Below are 17,049 nucleotides of genomic sequence, written 5' to 3'. Positions count from 1 at the left end.
GTACAAACACACACACAGGTTTCGGACAGCTGTCCGTAACTCACTCTCTGACACACCGCCGTCTCCGGTCGGCCCTATCTCTCTCGGGCTTAATCAGCCTTATTAGGGGCCAGGTGTGCGGAATCACGACCCGGCCCCGCCCTCCGCCCCCTGCCACACTCACCATTCACTTTCATTATATGGAAAGATGCCGTGAAAGTGAATTGTGACTTGGTAGATGTTATAATTTTACGTACTCTGTAGATCCTGAAGTGCATCAGTCAGCTTGAGTTGGCCCAGCTCATCGGGACCGGAGTCAAGGCTCGGTACATATCAGGAACCGTCCGGGGGAAGGAAGGCTTCATCACCAGCACCAAGGAACAAACATCTGACGAGTATCTGGGCTTAGGTCAGTCATTCCTAGTTCACAGCAGCACTATCAACACCGCAGCTTTTCTTTTGGCATTACATCATCAAATGTGTCTGATCTCAAGCTTAAGTGTTATCCGTTAAGATCGGTTCAAGATATTGTTAATTAATCAGCTTGATTTAAGGAAATCCAGTATAACAGTGTGAGAGAATGAGTTTTCATAAATATCCAGCTTTGATTTTTCTCACCGTAGGAGGGAATGTTGATCGTAAACAGATCGCAAGCATACAGGAGTCTATCGGTGAGACCAGCTCACAAAGTGTGGTAGTCGCCGTGGACAGGTATGGTGGCTATTGTTAATTTTAATATCGATAAATCCTCATAATGTTACAACTACTAACTATGTCCCTGTGTTGTTACTAATACTCATATTCTTCTTTGCAGGATATTCACAGGCTCTACCAGACTTGATGGAAATGCCATTGGTAAGAACCAGATTTCCTTAAAGGGATAGTTTACCCCAAAAATAAAATGATGTCATCATTTATTCACCCTCTTATTGTTAAACATTTTTATGTTGAATTTCAAGCAACTCCCATTGACCGATGCTGTGTCTTGCAGTGGACTTTGTGCGGTGGCTGTGTGCAATTTCAATGGACGAACTGGCCTCTCCTACACACCCTCGAATGTTCAGTTTGCAGAAGATTGTGGAGATATCATACTACAACATGGGTCGCATCAGGCTACAGTGGTCCAGAATATGGGAGGTTATAGGAGATCATTTCAACAAGGTGAGTTCATAATGCCTCCAAATTAGCAACTAAAGGAAATCCATCCATTTCTCTGTGGTTTTGTGAGATATCAGAGAACTCCAATGAGGCTTTTGAATATCAGTCGGCCTGTTGGAGGGCATATCTAACAGATTGAAAACTGGCCAAAAAGGAAAACGCAGCAATCATTGCTCTAATGTTCTCCGTCTCTCTTTCTTTCCATCTTGGTTCAGGTTGGCTGTAATCCCAATGAGGATGTTGCTATTTTCGCTGTGGATTCTCTCAGGCAGCTGTCCATGAAGTTTTTGGAAAAGGGAGAGTTGGCCAATTTCAGGTTCCAGAAGGATTTCCTGAGGCCCTTTGAGCACATAATGAAAAAGAACAGGTGAGTATTTCAACTTGCACGCCGAAGGAAGTGAAATACAAGCTGCCAGGACTTTCTTCACATCAGGGTACCCGCGGGTCCTTAAAAAGTCTTAAATTTACTATTTAAAATTTAAGGCCATAAAAAGTCTTAAATATCTTACATTTCAAGAAGTCTTAAATTTCGTTTGGTGAGGTCTTAAATTTTGGGGCGTGAATAGAGGAGACACTTAAAAAAGCAGAGTCAAAATCATCATCTCTTTCTCTCTCTCTATTCTCTCTCTTTCTCTCTATTCTCTCTCTATTCTCTCTCTCTTCTCTCTTATCTCTCTATTCTCTATCTCTATTCTCTCACTCTCTATCTCTCTGGTGCATCCAGCATTTAGCAGCTGACACTTGAGTTAAGTGTGAGCACGCACAGAGAAGCGCATTTTTACTGAACTTACGATGTTACACATGTATAAACCTGTTAATCAGAAATGCAAATGGTGTTATTCTGCATCTGTGTAAGCGAGTGATGCTAACACTATCGCTCCTGCTTATAATCGACAAAGCTGTCAATGTTGCAAGTTGCAAGCGTGCGAGGTTGGAGCGGTCTTTTGACACCTTTCAAATCGTGTTGCTTCCTTTTTTTACATCACCTTTGACAAGAATTGTAAAGCTAACAGAACTACTCAGCTGCAGAGTTACACCTGTTATATCTCTCATCTCCATCTCTCTAGATCTGACATCTGACAGGTATTTCCTCTGCCATCTGAATCAGTCATTTTTTTTTATTTTTTTTTAAATATATACAAAACAATAATAATATAATTATATAAATATTATAATAATAGTATACATAATATGAAAATATATTATCTATATTTAATATTTAGTATATAATCTGTTTTCAATATACGTCATAACTAATTATGCAGCACAGCTCTCTTTCATAATTTAACCTGTTAACATTTTCAATAAATGTCGTCAACTTTAAACGGCCATTTTTAAGGTAACTGACGAGTTTTGACTTTTACTTGCGATATTTCACACAAAAATACAAATTGTCATCACTTACCTTCATGCTGTTGCAAACCTGTATGACTTTCAGTGGATATCAAAAGGAGATATTAGGGAGTTTCAGTCACCATTCACTTTCATTGAATAAAAAATGATGCAGTGACAGTGAATGGTGAGAAAAATTCATACAGACTCGAGGGTGAGCAGTGATGACAGAAATTTCATTTTTAAATGAACTGCCCTTTAACTACCTGTTAAAGTATTTGTTAACGATATCTGCCAAGAAAAAATATATACCTTATTCACAGCAGCGCCATCTTTGATTTTTGACGGGAATGACAACGAGGCTGTGAGGGATAGACGTACAGTCTCTTCAGTGAGCTGCACTGCAGTTTAAAGTGTTTTTGGATCATTCCGTAGACAAAACATTGGAAAAATATATTTTCAAGGACACTCAGTAGACAAAAATACTCCAGACAACTTGAGTTGTGGAAACTCAGATGTGATCTAGGAGCTTTTTACAGCTTTATACTGTGCATGCCACTGAAGAGATGGTAAGTTTATCCCTCACAGCTTCATTTCCATTCCCATTAAAAATCAAACATGGTGCTACTGTGAATAAGGTCTGTATGCATATGCAGTAAGTGGTGGCAGAAAGCCCGCTGGCTGTTGTTAGATTTGACAGATTAGATGATTAAACGAAAGTATGACACAAAACCATCATAAATACAAACATATACTTAGCGATACAATTACTGTAATGAAATGAGTTAATATGTAATGTAATCATGTTCGCTGTAAATGTTTGCTGCAAAGTTGTGAGTTGAAATGATCTCCTCGGTCCAACCAGCTCTGTTGATTGCTTGAAGCCACAGCAGTCAACGAGAGCCCTCAGAATCATTTTTCAACAACGTAATCTGATAAAAGTTTACTTTTTGCACATGGTTTTTGCCACCACTTCCGTGTTTGATGTAAACGGTGACATTGCCAAAGCACTGGTCTATTGCATCACATCTTGCTGGAAAGCAAGTGACTGAAGAGAAGGGTCACAATATAGGCTACATACTTGAATTCATTTAGAGTTTTAATGTTGTATTAACTTATTTTAAAAAGGAAAACACATAAATGCACAATTAAATTTAAAAAAACATCCAAGTAGCCTCATTGGTTTTGTATTTACCAGCTAATGAATTATTTAATGTGTCTTCTTTAATTAATGCGAAAGTGGCCTTACATTTTTCTTTTATTTGATCTTAAAAAGTCTTACATTTCATTCCTTCGAACCTGCAGAAACCCTGTCAATTGTAGCGTGCCATTTGAATGAGCAAACATATTGTAAGAAATTAATTTCATGGTTTGATGGACAACTACGTGAGCCTTGCATTAGAGGTTTGTGTTTGACATAATATCTGTTGTTTTGCTCGGCCTAAATGTCATCCCTGAAGGGCTCTGTTCTGTGTTTAGGAGACTGAAATGCCGGCCTTCATGCTTTTCAAAATCATGTTAATATCACGTTTAGTACATACAGTACTATAGTAGTTTATATACACAATATGGTTTACACAAAAATTTAAATTCTGTCATAATTTTCTCACCCTTATGTTGTTTTAAACCTGTGTGACTTTCTACCACTGAACACAAAAGATGTTAGGCAAAATGTTAGCCACAGTCACCATTCACTTTCATTGGAAAAAAGATGAATGAAAGTAAATTGATCATTTTGACGATTCAGTTAAATTATTTTCTTTTTTTATTAGCTGTATTTGGTATATATTTACCTTATTGAATTCCTCATTGCTTTTGAGCTAGATAAATACTGCTCAGAATATACACTATATTGCTGAGGCGCATAGTGCGCAGAGGTCGCCAACTTTCTGCAGAGTCAATCGCTACAGACCTCCAAAGTTCATGTGGCCTTCAGATTAGCTCAAGAACAGTGCGTAGAGAGCTTCATGGAATGGGTTTCCATGGCCGAGCAGCTGCATCCAAGCCATATATCACCAAGTGCAATGCAAAGCGTCGGATGCAGTGGTGTAAAGCACGCTGCCACTGGACTCTAGAGCAGTGGAGACGCGTTCTCTGGAGTGACGAATCACGCTTCTCCATCTGGCAATCTGATGGACGAGTCTGGGTTTGGCGGTTGCCAGGAGAACGGTACTTGTCTGACTGCATTGTGCCAACTGTGAAGTTTGGTGGAGGGGGATTATGGTGTGGGGTTGTTTTTCAGGAGCTGGGCTTGGCCCCTTAGTTCCAGTGAAAGGAACTCTGAATGCTTCAGCATACCAAGAGATTTTGGACAATTCCATGCTCCCAACTTTGTGGGAACAGTTTGGGGATGGCCCCTTCCTGTTCCAACATGACTGCGCACCAGTGCTCAAAGCAAGGTCCATAAAGACATGGATGAGCGAGTTTGGTGTGGAAGAACTTGACTGGCCTGCACAGAGTCCTGACCTCAACCCGATAGAGCACCTTTGGGATGAATTAGAGCGAGGAATGCGAGCCAGGCCTTCTCGTCCAACATCAGTGTCTGACCTCACAAATGCGCTTCTGGAGGAATGGTCAAAAAGTCCCATAAACACACTCCTAAACCTTGTGGAAAGCCTTCCCAGAAGAGTTGAAGCTGTTATAGCTGCAAAGGGTGGGCCGACGTCATATTAAACCCTATGGATTAAGAATGGGATGTCACTTAAGTTCATACGCGTCTAAAGGCAGATGAGCGAAAACTTTTGGCAATATAGTGTGTATATATATATATATATATATATTGTCCCCTTAAATAGCTTAAATCTCATTTGTTACTTTGTTAGTAAGCTGACTTACTAAGCAACTTTTTCAAAAGAGTAGATTGTCTGTAGCCTAACTATTTAAAATTATAAGCAGCTTGGCAAGCTACATTTTCAAAGTTATTTCTCTGACACTAGAAAGAACAGAGAGTAGAAAGTTGTATTTGCTCTTATAGACCCTGCAGTGCTCTTTAGACTTAGTAAGTGAACACACACACATAAACAGTGTCAGAAGCCATCATGACTGAAAAATGAACTTTGATGCTTTATTCACATGTAACTGATCTGTCTGCAGATCTCCTACCATCAGAGACATGGTGGTCCGCTGTATAGCTCAGATGGTCAACTCTCAGGCTGGGAATATTAGATCAGGATGGAAGAACATTTTCTCTGTGTTTCATCTCGCCGCCTCTGATCAGGATGAGAGTATAGTGGAGCTGGCCTTCCAGACAACTGGACACATCGTCAGTAAGTGCCTGCTTTTTTGCATTTTCTTGGTTGATTTTGAGAAAATTCTGCAGCATTCAGGTGATTTTAAACATAGAAAGCACATGCAGCTTATGTGCAGTCCTGGACATAAGATGTATGTGATAGATGCATGTTTTAGTAATAAATAATTCTGTTTTTTTTTTAATAGGGATGCACCGGTATGAATTTTTTTGGGCCAATACCAATACTTTGCCACTTTGATTTGTCATCAGATCACTGTCTTGCTCAGGAATTATGCTTTAAAAATATATTAAAAAAAACAATTTTATTGTACTAAAAATGTATAATTTCCATTGAACATTGATTGGATCTGTTGAACACATGACACGCCAAAATTTTAAAGAGAGCCACAACAAAAGATAAATAGAAGATTAAAAGATAAAAAAAACTAAATAAAAAAAAACTAAATATCATAGCATGATGATTGATTTGAAAATGTTCTATTTTATACTTCTAAAACATTTTTGCATTTTTGTTTTTTTGCAGTTTAAAACAACAGAACTCACATTTTACATGTAGCCTATGTACTGTATATAATAAAACAAAACAAAAAAATGCTAAACTAAACGGTACATTTATCAGCCGATAATTAAAAAATACCAGATATCGGCCTCGACCACTAGTCATAATGTAGTTTTACATTTCCAGTTTTCAACTCCTAGAATTAAACGAGCTGTTTTTGCTACTGTCCTTTTAAAGAGCTGTTCACACAGGACGTGTCCTTGCTAAAAAAGCTAGATGCAGCACCACGAATAGAACAGAATGCCATTGTCTCGAGCAGCATATTTAGAAAATCACATGTTTACATACAATTGAAAAACGACGCAGACGGATGCAAAAATGCTTTTGGCATGAACAGCCTCTGAGATGTTCTACGTAAATGACCTCTGGTATGACTGGCTTATTTCTTTGCATGGGAAATGAGTAACAACACCCCCACCAAGGTGCTGAATACTAAGTAGGTGTTGATAAAAAATTGTGGCCGGTTAATGTGTCCGTGATTGCGACATCATAACATGGAGATTTCTGTTTGGACCATTTTTGCAACTTAATTTCGATAAAATGTCTAGATGAACATTTATTTACAAGAGGAAAGAGGAGTATATTAAAAGAGTACATCTTTTTTTTTTTTTTTTTTATGCTGTTTGTAACAGACCACACACTCAACCAGTGTTTTCTCTCCTTCACAGCGAATGTATTTGAGAAGCATTTCCCTGCTACCATTGACTCCTTCCAAGACGCTGTCAAATGTCTCTCTGAGTTCGCCTGTAACGCTTCCTTCCCTGACACCAGCATGGAGGCTATCCGTCTGATCCGCCACTGCGCCAAATATGTCTCTGACCGACCTCAGGTCAGTGCTAACGAGTACACACTTCATAACAACTGAAATGTGATCTGACCTCAGGTCAGGCTTTAGAAAGACATTCACTAACTGAATTACAATTGAGCAGACCACAGGGCAGTTTTAACGAGGAAACTCTCATGATGCCTTAATGAGCATAACCTACGGCCTTTACTAAATTGATGGAAAATGTAAACAGTCTGTTTTGTGCTATCTGTGAAGAATGACTGTGCGGTGAGCTGTGCATATGCTTGTAAACACTTTAGTGGAAGCCCACGGCGGACCCTCAGAGTGTTTCAATGAAAACGCAGCACATGAGGGTTGCCAGATTGAGGCTAAACTTCACCACATCTATAAATACGCCTTAAAGATCCCATGAAACTGCTTGACGAGTGCAGTATTCTTTCTGTGTTGACATATTTCCTGTTGAAACAGGAAATTGTGGTGGGACATATCAAAGGGTTTGTCCCATTTTTTAAAATAGCTAGTAACCTTAAGTGGACGTCACAGCCATGAATCATGATTTTCAACTTGCTATTGCTAGTCAGAGGCAGATGGGAGGGGCATTTTCATTTTAAAGAGCATGTGAGTGGACAAAAATATGTGTAGTGCAAAATGAGTCATCAATATTTTAAGTCACTATGGTAAATTTGAAATGTTTATCTGCCTAAAGTGAATTTAGAGGATACCAGCATATAGGTGGCCTAAAAGCTAACAAACAGGAATTAAAAGGGTAAATGTGGCTCTCTTGGGCTAAGGTGAATGTTTGTGTTGTGGATTGGCAGGCATTTAAAGACTACACCAGTGATGATATGAATGTTGCACCAGAGGATCGTGTCTGGGTGAGAGGCTGGTTCCCCATCCTCTTCGAGCTGTTATGCATCATCAACAGGTGTAAACTGGACGTCCGAACCAGGTGAGAGCCAGAACCACAATACAGCCAAAAAAGGTTTAAATGTTATGGCATGAGAGCTAATGTGTTTCATGCTCCCATGGTGGTCTATGAATTATGATCTTTAAAACTGGCCTGTATTTGGACACTTAAGCCACACTTAAAAATGTATGAATGTCATTGTTATATACACCAATCAGCCACAATGTTAAAACCACCTGCCTAATATTGTGTAGGTCCCCCTCGTGCCGCCAAAACAGCGCCAACCCACATCTTAGAATAGCATTCTGAGATTATATTCTTCTCACAATTGTACAGAGTGGTTATCTGAGTTACCATAGACTTTGTCAGTTCGAACCAGTCTGGCCATTCTCTGTTGACCTCTCTCATCAACAAGATATTTCCGTCCACAGAACTGCCGCTCACTGGATGTTTTTTGTTTTTGGCACCATTCGGAGTAAGTTCTAGAGACTGTTGTGTGTGAAAATCCAGGAGATCAGCAGTTACAGAAATACTCAAACCAGCCCGTCTGGCACCAACAATCATCCATGCGATTATCTAATCAGCCAATCGTGTGGCAGCAGTGCAGTGCAAAAAATCATTCAGATACGGGTCAGGAGCTTCAGTTAATGTTCACATCAACCACCAGAATGGGGAAAAATGTGATCTAAGTGATTTGGACCGTGGCAAGATTGTTGGTGCCTGATGGGCTGGTTTGAGTATTTCTGTAACTGATGATCTCCTGGGATTTTCACACAACAGTCTCTAGAATTTACTCTGAATGGTGCCAAAAACAAAAAACATCCAGTGAGCAGCAGTTCTGTGGACGGAAATGTCTTGTTAATGAGAGAGGACAACAGAGAATGGCCAGACTGGTTCGAACTGACAAAGTCTACAGTAACTTGGATAACCGTTCTGAACAATTGTGGTGAGAAGAATATAATCTCAGAATGCTATTCTGAGATGAAGGTTGGCACTGTTTTGGTGGCACTAGGGGGACCTACACAATATTAGGCAGGTGGTTTTAATGTTGTGGCTGATCGGTGTATAACAAAATCAGGGCTGGTAAATTTAACGCATTAATTTCTGCGATTTAATATTTTTTTTACGAAATGAATGCATTATCCTTTTGTTTTTTTCTTCCTGAAACTTCACGCAATAGGAGGAAGGTTTCCTTAGTTGTTTCTGGCAGGCTATTCAGCCTTACAGGCTCCGATTAGGGTTGGGGAGGGGTTAGGGCATCTGCTGCCTGCCAGGAACAAACCCAGGCATCTTTGTACAATGTGCGAGAAGCCACTAATGTTTTCTCCTCTTTCTGTGGCTAAAATTGCCCTATATACATTTTCAGGAGGTACCAATCGACTCAACTGCACATCCTAGCACAGAAACTGATGGTGTGGAGCAGTGCATGCTTATTCATTACGTGCGATGCATGTCCAGGGCATAATAAACATCCACTGCGATCGTTGCCATATTATTTTGTCACATGACTAGGTGCGTCAAAAGTTTAACTCTTTACTGACAGCCCAGAGTTTTCTGAACTGAGATCAGTCAGTTTAAATAAGATTAAATTACTCATAGCGTATAGCAAAGACCAAACATAATGTCTGCGCAGGAGGATGCGGGGTCGCATGAGGTTAATAAGCCAACAACGTGTGTGGTCATGTAAACGCATTAAACAGCTTTTCTTAATCGGTGTAAGGTCATAAATGGCGTAAGAATAAACTGATCGATACGGGTTAATTTTTGGCTATTACACGATTTTGATGTAAACATCATAACTGCCGTTCTTACCGGCTCATCCAATATGCGCACGTGTTGTGCGCATTCCTCTTCACGGTCTGATGTCAAAAGCAGAGAATAACGTGATTATTTCAAATGTCATGTAAACATGGATTTCTTGCTTTGTCTGATTTTTTTAAATAAGCTGATTTTTGGGAGTATTCAGTATATTGGTATGCATGTTAACGGGCTCAATGTGTGTGTTTGTCAGGGGTCTGACGGTGATGTTTGAGGTGATGAAGACGTACGGTCACACCTACGAGAAACACTGGTGGCAGGATCTGTTCCGCATCGTATTCAGAATCTTCGACAACATGAAGCTTCCTGAGCAACAGACAGAGGCAAGTCAACATCGCCACTGAAATCTCTTATGATTACAGGAAATAAGGTGAAATAATCTGATGATCTCCACTAATTTTAAACTAGGATGGATCTTTTTTCACTGGAGGATATGCAAACAAATACTAACCATCTTAGAATTTTTTCACCAGCATTAAAATTGCTTGGATAGAGGACCTCTCTTTTGAATTCAAACATAATCAGATAGGCCCGCTGCAGTATTCTTGAACCAGGATGTATTACAATGGCTAATGTTCTGTTTTGTCTCATCCCACAGAAAGCAGAATGGATGACCACCACCTGTAATCATGCACTTTATGCAATTTGTGATGTTTTCACTCAGTACTTTGAATCTCTCAGTGATGTTCTCTTAGATGATATCCTCTCTCAGCTCTACTGGTGTGTGCAGCAAGGTGAGTGTACCTGCATTAGACTGAAAGCTTGAAGGTCCAAAAAGCAAAGGTTCTTATTTACCGTATGTAGCCAGTTCATTGAAATGCATATGTACAATGTCTTCAGGTCATGATGTCACTATATGCATCCTTACTTCCCACAGATAATGAGCAGTTAGCAAGATCAGGCACTAACTGCCTTGAAAACGTGGTCATACTTAATGGTGAGAAGTTTAACCCTGAGACCTGGGACAAAACCTGCAACTGTATGCTAGATATCTTCAAAACCACCATCCCACATACGTGAGTGTTGAATCTTAGGGATAGTACACCCAGAAATAATTTGCATGTCCTCATATGGGTTCCAATGGGATTTTGGTTAGTTTTTTTTTGTTGTTGTTGTTTTTTTTGTCTTCAAGAGCTTGACAGCTTCAGTCCCCATTCCCTTTTATTATGTGGAAAAGAACCGCCAGGATATTGTTGACACATTCAAGCCCTGTACACAGGTGCAGCGACTTTATGGCTTGAAGTCGCTAGTCTCTGTACTGTGAAGTCGCTCGTGGGCGTTCCTACTGCCGTCGCTCTAACATTAATGGCGAACTGCACATCTGGCCATATGTCTTGAAAACCTGATAAAAGATGAGGCATTTTGCCAGTAAAACTAATATATCAGTCTAATTTGACAATTAATCACTTTTCTTGTCTTTAAAAATGCATGATTTTTATATGAACTGCCGCAGTGCTCAACGAATCATATAATTAATAAGATGAATGATCTATCAATGTTTGAATCAAGCCAACTTTTTCTTTTCCATGAATCATTTTATTATATCCATGTATGTGCTTACAGATAAATCATATAAAATCGTGAAATTGCTCACAGAAATTTCTCCTCTCTCTTGCCTGCACTCGACTTCATTGTTTCTACACTCCTGTTGGTTGTCACTCCCAAAAGTTAAACTTTTCTCAGCTTTGTTGTGTCGCTCGCCATGGCCACATCTAGTCACTGTCGCTTGTGTCGCCAGATGTCAGCAGCTCTCATTGAAAGTTAATGAGATCTGCATGTGTGTACAGGTCTTCATTTTTGTGTTCCACTGAAGAAAGTTGTACTGTTTTGGAACAACATGACCCCCCCCCCCCCCCCACCCCGAATTGATGGATTGCATTGTTCATTTCCATAATAACTTCATCTTTCGTTGTTTTCAGGCTGTTGACATGGAGGCCGGCTGGTACGGAGGGAGATCATGTGACTCAGCTGGACTCAGATAAACAGCTGGTATTCAAATAAGATTTCAAGACCATGCTAAATGTGGAAGTGGTGTTTACTTAAGCACTTTCATGGAGGGTCTTCTCATCCAGACACTCCTCTGGCAATAAGTGCTGTTTGAGTCCCTTTAATGTGATAATGTTATTAAGTACTCGTCTGGTGCTTACAGGACTCTATTTCTCAGAAGTCCGTGGATATTCAGACGCGATCAGATGACCAGCAGTCTGTGAGCAGTATGGAGAAGGCTTTGGCTGACAACCGAAGACAGAGTCAGTTCAGTGTGGCTTTAGGTATGTATCATTTAAATATTGTAATGATATTTGTTAATGTTAGGGCAAATAACAATTATTTTAAACGGATATCTATAGTATAGTATAAATTAAATTATTGCTAAATTACTGCTTAAATTATTAGACCACGTAGAGTAAATAATATGAAATTCAGTGAGCCCTTTGGTGGCGAGACAGGGGACCATTGATCCCATTAGATCTTCAATGGTGATCTTGTTCATGTACGATCATCGTTAGATCATTTTTGGCCTCAGTGATGCACTTTGGAAATTAAAAACAGTCATTTGCGATCAGAGTTTGTGCGATTCGTGAAAATGTTAAATCTACAAATATCAGCTGTGTGGCAAATGGGTCTTATTAGAGCAGACGCGATAACAATGACGGTGACTCCTGAAATATGCTATTCATGCCATATTTATGTTGGCTACACCTCCAAAACAAACATAGTATAGTTAAGCTGAATTTATTGCTATTTTGTACAAATCAAATTCAAATTGGCCGCCTTACAAGACAAAACAAAACTGTTATTAGATTTTTTATAAATTGTACACAGAAATCGAGCAACGCGACAAACTCTCCCATTACAATGGCTGCTGTCACTCACTGCAGGTTTACACTGTTTGAGACCTGCATTTCGACGCGAGCTCAATGACGCCACGCACAAAGTTCTGCACTCTCGCAAATACTCTCATTAAAAACAAAGCTGTCTAATCAGCATAATAAATCAATTATTTACACCGCGTCTATGCCTTGATTAGAACGGGAGTGTTTTAGTTTTGTCGTGCTTTTCATTTGCAGTGTATTTGACATCTACGTTCAAAGCGAGCAGTGCAATATGCAATGAATCCAAAATAATTCCAGAGTGCGTTTCGCTCTTGTTCTACAGCTTCTTTTCGAGTGTCAGGTGATGTTTCTACAGTATTAATTTTCATGTGCCACCGCAAACAGAGGTGAAACATAAAGTAAGTATCTGGGCATTCAGACAGTTGTCATCACTGATAGGACGGAGGACTAATTTAAGCGGCTCTGAATGGCCATTGCCTTTTCATTGCTCAACGGACATGTTAGTGATTGGTTAGAATACTCAACTGTCTGGCCAAAAAAAGTCACATACTCTAATATTTCGTTGGACTGCCTTTAGCTTTGATTACGGTGCGAATTCGTCGTGGCACTGTCTCAACAACCTTATGCAATTTCACAACGATTATTTCCATCCAAAGTTGCATTAATTTTTGTCCAAGATCTTGTATTGATGACGAGTAAGTCGAACCACTCCTTAAAGTCTTCTCTAGCACACCCCAAAGACTTTCAATGAGGTTAAGGTCAGGACTCTGTGGTGGCCATTTCTTCTGTGAAAATGATTCCTCATGATCCCTGAACCATTCTTTCACAATTTGAGCCTGATGAATCTTGGCACTGTCATCCTGGAATTTGCCCGTGCCGCCAGGGAAGAAAAAAATCCATTGATGGGATAACCTGGTCATTCAATACATTCATGTAGTCAGCTGACTTCATTTTATTGCTACATAATGTTGCTGAGCCTAGACCTGAACAATTGAAGCAACCCCAGATCATAACACTGCCTTAAATCCAAACTGTGACTTTTTGTTATGGCCAGGCAGTGTATTCAGTATACAGTATGTACTGTGTGTGTAGATATATATATATGTACAGTTGTGCTCAAAAGTTTGCATACCCTTGGAGAATTGGAAATATATGTACCATTTTTAAAGAAAACATGAGTGAACAGGCAAAACACATTTCTTTTATTTCTTATGGGATTCATATTCAACTGTAGGTTATAACAGAATGGCACAATCATAAAACAAAACATGGCAACAAAGAAAAAAAATGAAATGACCCTTGTTCAAAAGTCTGCATACCCTTAGTTCTTAATACTGTGTATTGCCCCCTTTAGCATCAATGACAGCGTGCAGTCTTTTGTAATAGTGGTCTATGAGGCCCCAAATTTTTGCAGGTGGTATAGCTGCCCATTCGTCTTGGCAAAATGCCTCCAGGTCATGCAGAGTCTTTGGTCGTCTTGCATGAACCGCACGTTTGAGATCTCCCCAGAGTGGCTCGATGATATTAAGGTCAGGAGACTGTGATAGCCACTCCAGAACCTTCACCTTTTTCTGCTGTAACCACTGGAGGGTCAACTTGGCCTTGTGCTTAGGGTCATTGTCGTGCTGGAAAGTCCAAGAGCGTCCCATGCGCAGCTTTCGTGCAGAAGAATGCAAATTATCTGCCAGTATTTTCTGATAACATGCTGCATTCATCTTGCCATTAATTTTCACAAGATTCCCCATGCCTTTAGAGATCACACACCCCCAAAACATCAGTGAGCCACCACCATGATTCACAGTGGGGATGGTATTCTTTTCACTATAGCCCTTTTTGACCCCTCTCCAAACATAGCGCTAATGGTTGTGACCATAAAGTTCTATTTTGGTCTCGTCACTCCAAATTACAGTGTGCCAGAAGCTGTGAGGCATGTCAAGGTGTTGTCGGGCATATTGTAACCGGCTTTTTTGTGGCATTGGCGCAGTAAAGGCTTCTTTCTGGCAACTTGACCATGCAGCTCATTTTTGTTCAAGTATCGTCATATTGCGCTCCTTGGAACAACCACATTGTCTTTTTCCAGAGCAGCCTGTATTTCTCCTGAGGTTACCTGTGGGTTTTTATTTGTATCCCGAACAATTTCTTCTGGCAGTTGTGGCTGAATTCTTTCTTGGTCTACCTGACCTTGGCTTGGTATCAAGAGATCCCCGAATTTTTCATTTCTTAAGTAATTGAACAGTACTGACTGGCATTTTCAAGACTTTGGATATCTTTTTATGTCCTTTTCCATCTTTATAAAGTTCCATTACCTTGTTAAGCAGTTCTTTTGACAGTTCTTTTCTGCTCCCCGTAGCTCAGTATCTAGTTTGCTCAGTGCATCCACGTGAGAGCTAACAAACTCATTGACTATTTATACACAGACACTAATTGCAATTTTAAAAGCCACAGGTGTGGGAAATTAACCTTTTAATTGCCATTTAAACCTGTGTGTGTCTGCTTGTGTGTCTGTAACAAGGCCAAACATTCAAGAGTATCTAAACTTTTGATCAGGGCCATTTGGGTGATTTCTGTTATCATTATGATTTGAAAAGGAGCCAAACAACTATGTGATAATAAATGGCTTCATATGATCACTATCCTTAAATAAAAGATAGTTTTTTTGCATGATCAGTCCTATTTTCAAAATCAATGCCAAAATCTCCCAATTTCTGCCAGGGCATGCAAACTTTTGAGCACAACTGTATATTAAGTAACATTTTTTTTTTTGCTTTCATGTAGATTAGCTTAAAGCTTCCACTAAGAAAATATTTAGGAAATCGGTTGCTTGGGACAACAGTCTGTTAGGCTATTCAGTTTAGCAGTCATGACACAAAAGTATTTGTATTGGAATGCAGCAATTGACCAATCAGAATTAAGTATTTAAGAAAGCTGTGTAATAATCATTAATAATTTTCAATTTTCATTAAAAACATTTAAACTGGTTTATTCATTATTTATTAGCCTGATTACAAACTAATATACCCAAACCACATTAAATGGAAAGTCTAGCAGATCTAATCAGACTTTAGCCATTAGCTCATTTCTGGTCAGCTGTTCACTTTGTGTTTCCTATGCTTTTCCTCCCTAGAAGCGCAGGAACAGCGTCTGTTTGCAGCTCTGCTTATAAAGTGTGTGGTGCAGCTGGAGCTCATTCAGACTATAGACAACATTGTGTTCTTTCCGGCGACCAGTAAGAAGGAGGATGCTGAGAACTTTGCAGCAGCACAGGTGTCTGCATTGCAACTATCCTAAACTCTGATGGGTTTTTTTTTCTTCACTTTTTGATGGAGAGAGATTTGAACTTGACTTCTAGTCAATTACACTGTCTAAATGAAGTGTTTCCCTGCAGAGAGATGCTCTGGATGCTGATGTACATGTGGATACTCAGGACCAGGGAATGTTTCGCTACCTGACCTCAGAACAGCTCTTTAAACTGCTCGACTGTCTCCTGGAATCTCATCGCTTTGCAAAGGCCTTCAACTCTAATAACGAACAGAGGACTGCACTGTGGAAGGCCGGTCAGTAATCTAATTTTAGATGAGAATGAAACATGATCATTGCTTTGTTGTTAGAAACTGGAGATGCAAGAAAAATATCCATTGTTATGACTTGATTTTGGCCCATAAAAGAGCCACCAGGATACATCATGTCCTCCCGTTATCAGATAGAACCACCTGTGTGGCCTAATGGAAAGTCTTTGTCACTTCTGGCTTGATGTCTTCTCCTGTCCCACATTAAAAGAGCTCATTGTGTCTGTGTGTATGATCAGGTTTCAAAGGGAAGTCAAAGCCCAATCTGTTGAAACAGGAGACCAGCAGCCTGGCGTGTGGCCTGCGCATCCTTTTCCGCATGTACACGGACCACAGCAGGCAAGATGCCTGGGAGGAGGTGCAGAGGAGACTGCTCAAGTAAGACATCACAGTCGTGTTCGTGACCAGAACTGCTGTGCTTTTAGGCCCTGCAGCAATGTAAATATTATTCGGTTAATTACATGCTCATATCATCCTCTCTGCTCCAGTTTTAGCAGCACTGAGTGTGTGTGACAAGAAGAAACATGAGTGTGCATACATGCAATCATTTTATTAGTTGACAAAGTGGTAACATTTTACAATAAGCGTCTAATCGTTAACAATAGTTAATGCATTAGGTGTCCTGAACTAACAATCACAATATTTATTAGCAGCATTTATTAATCTTGGTTCATGTTAATTTATTGATAAACTGTATTTTTAGTCCATGATAGTTCACAATGCATTAAAGGAATAGTTCACATAAAAATGTAAATTCTCTCATTTAATCCCGTATTATTATGTACACAATCCTAGTTCTAACGTGAAGCTGACTCAACTGAGCACACAAGTAATATCAAGATATCCATTTCACTCTCTA

The 17,049-nt window shown here is 39.7% G+C and overlaps 1 protein-coding gene across 5 annotated transcripts in view; it reads left to right on the top strand.

Moving 5' to 3' along the window:
* The window catches only part of LOC127434396 (brefeldin A-inhibited guanine nucleotide-exchange protein 1-like), a 94,190-nt gene that overhangs the window by 73,301 nt on the left and 3,840 nt on the right, over positions 1 to 17,049 (top strand). For 3 of the 5 annotated variants that reach the window (XM_051687107.1, XM_051687105.1, XM_051687103.1), the window contains 16 exons: positions 244 to 388; positions 603 to 690; positions 794 to 834; positions 971 to 1,140; positions 1,353 to 1,504; positions 5,563 to 5,735; positions 6,947 to 7,107; positions 7,884 to 8,014; positions 9,984 to 10,113; positions 10,389 to 10,524; positions 10,668 to 10,806; positions 11,710 to 11,779; positions 11,940 to 12,060; positions 15,749 to 15,888; positions 16,010 to 16,178; positions 16,430 to 16,568. In XM_051687107.1, the coding sequence (XP_051543067.1) occupies positions 244 to 388; positions 603 to 690; positions 794 to 834; positions 971 to 1,140; positions 1,353 to 1,504; positions 5,563 to 5,735; positions 6,947 to 7,107; positions 7,884 to 8,014; positions 9,984 to 10,113; positions 10,389 to 10,524; positions 10,668 to 10,806; positions 11,710 to 11,779; positions 11,940 to 12,060; positions 15,749 to 15,888; positions 16,010 to 16,178; positions 16,430 to 16,568 (2,105 nt within the window). The remainder of the gene's footprint in view (positions 1 to 243; positions 389 to 602; positions 691 to 793; positions 835 to 970; positions 1,141 to 1,352; positions 1,505 to 5,562; positions 5,736 to 6,946; positions 7,108 to 7,883; positions 8,015 to 9,983; positions 10,114 to 10,388; positions 10,525 to 10,667; positions 10,807 to 11,709; positions 11,780 to 11,939; positions 12,061 to 15,748; positions 15,889 to 16,009; positions 16,179 to 16,429; positions 16,569 to 17,049) is intronic. The other 2 variants (XM_051687106.1, XM_051687104.1) reach the window with 2 other exon arrangements.

Source organism: Myxocyprinus asiaticus, chromosome 44 (assembly GCF_019703515.2).
Source record: "Myxocyprinus asiaticus isolate MX2 ecotype Aquarium Trade chromosome 44, UBuf_Myxa_2, whole genome shotgun sequence".
In the NCBI taxonomy this organism is placed as follows: domain Eukaryota; kingdom Metazoa; phylum Chordata; class Actinopteri; order Cypriniformes; family Catostomidae; genus Myxocyprinus; species Myxocyprinus asiaticus.
The sequence above is the reverse complement of the archived record's forward strand: the minus strand, read 5'-3'. Positions and strand labels throughout refer to the sequence as shown.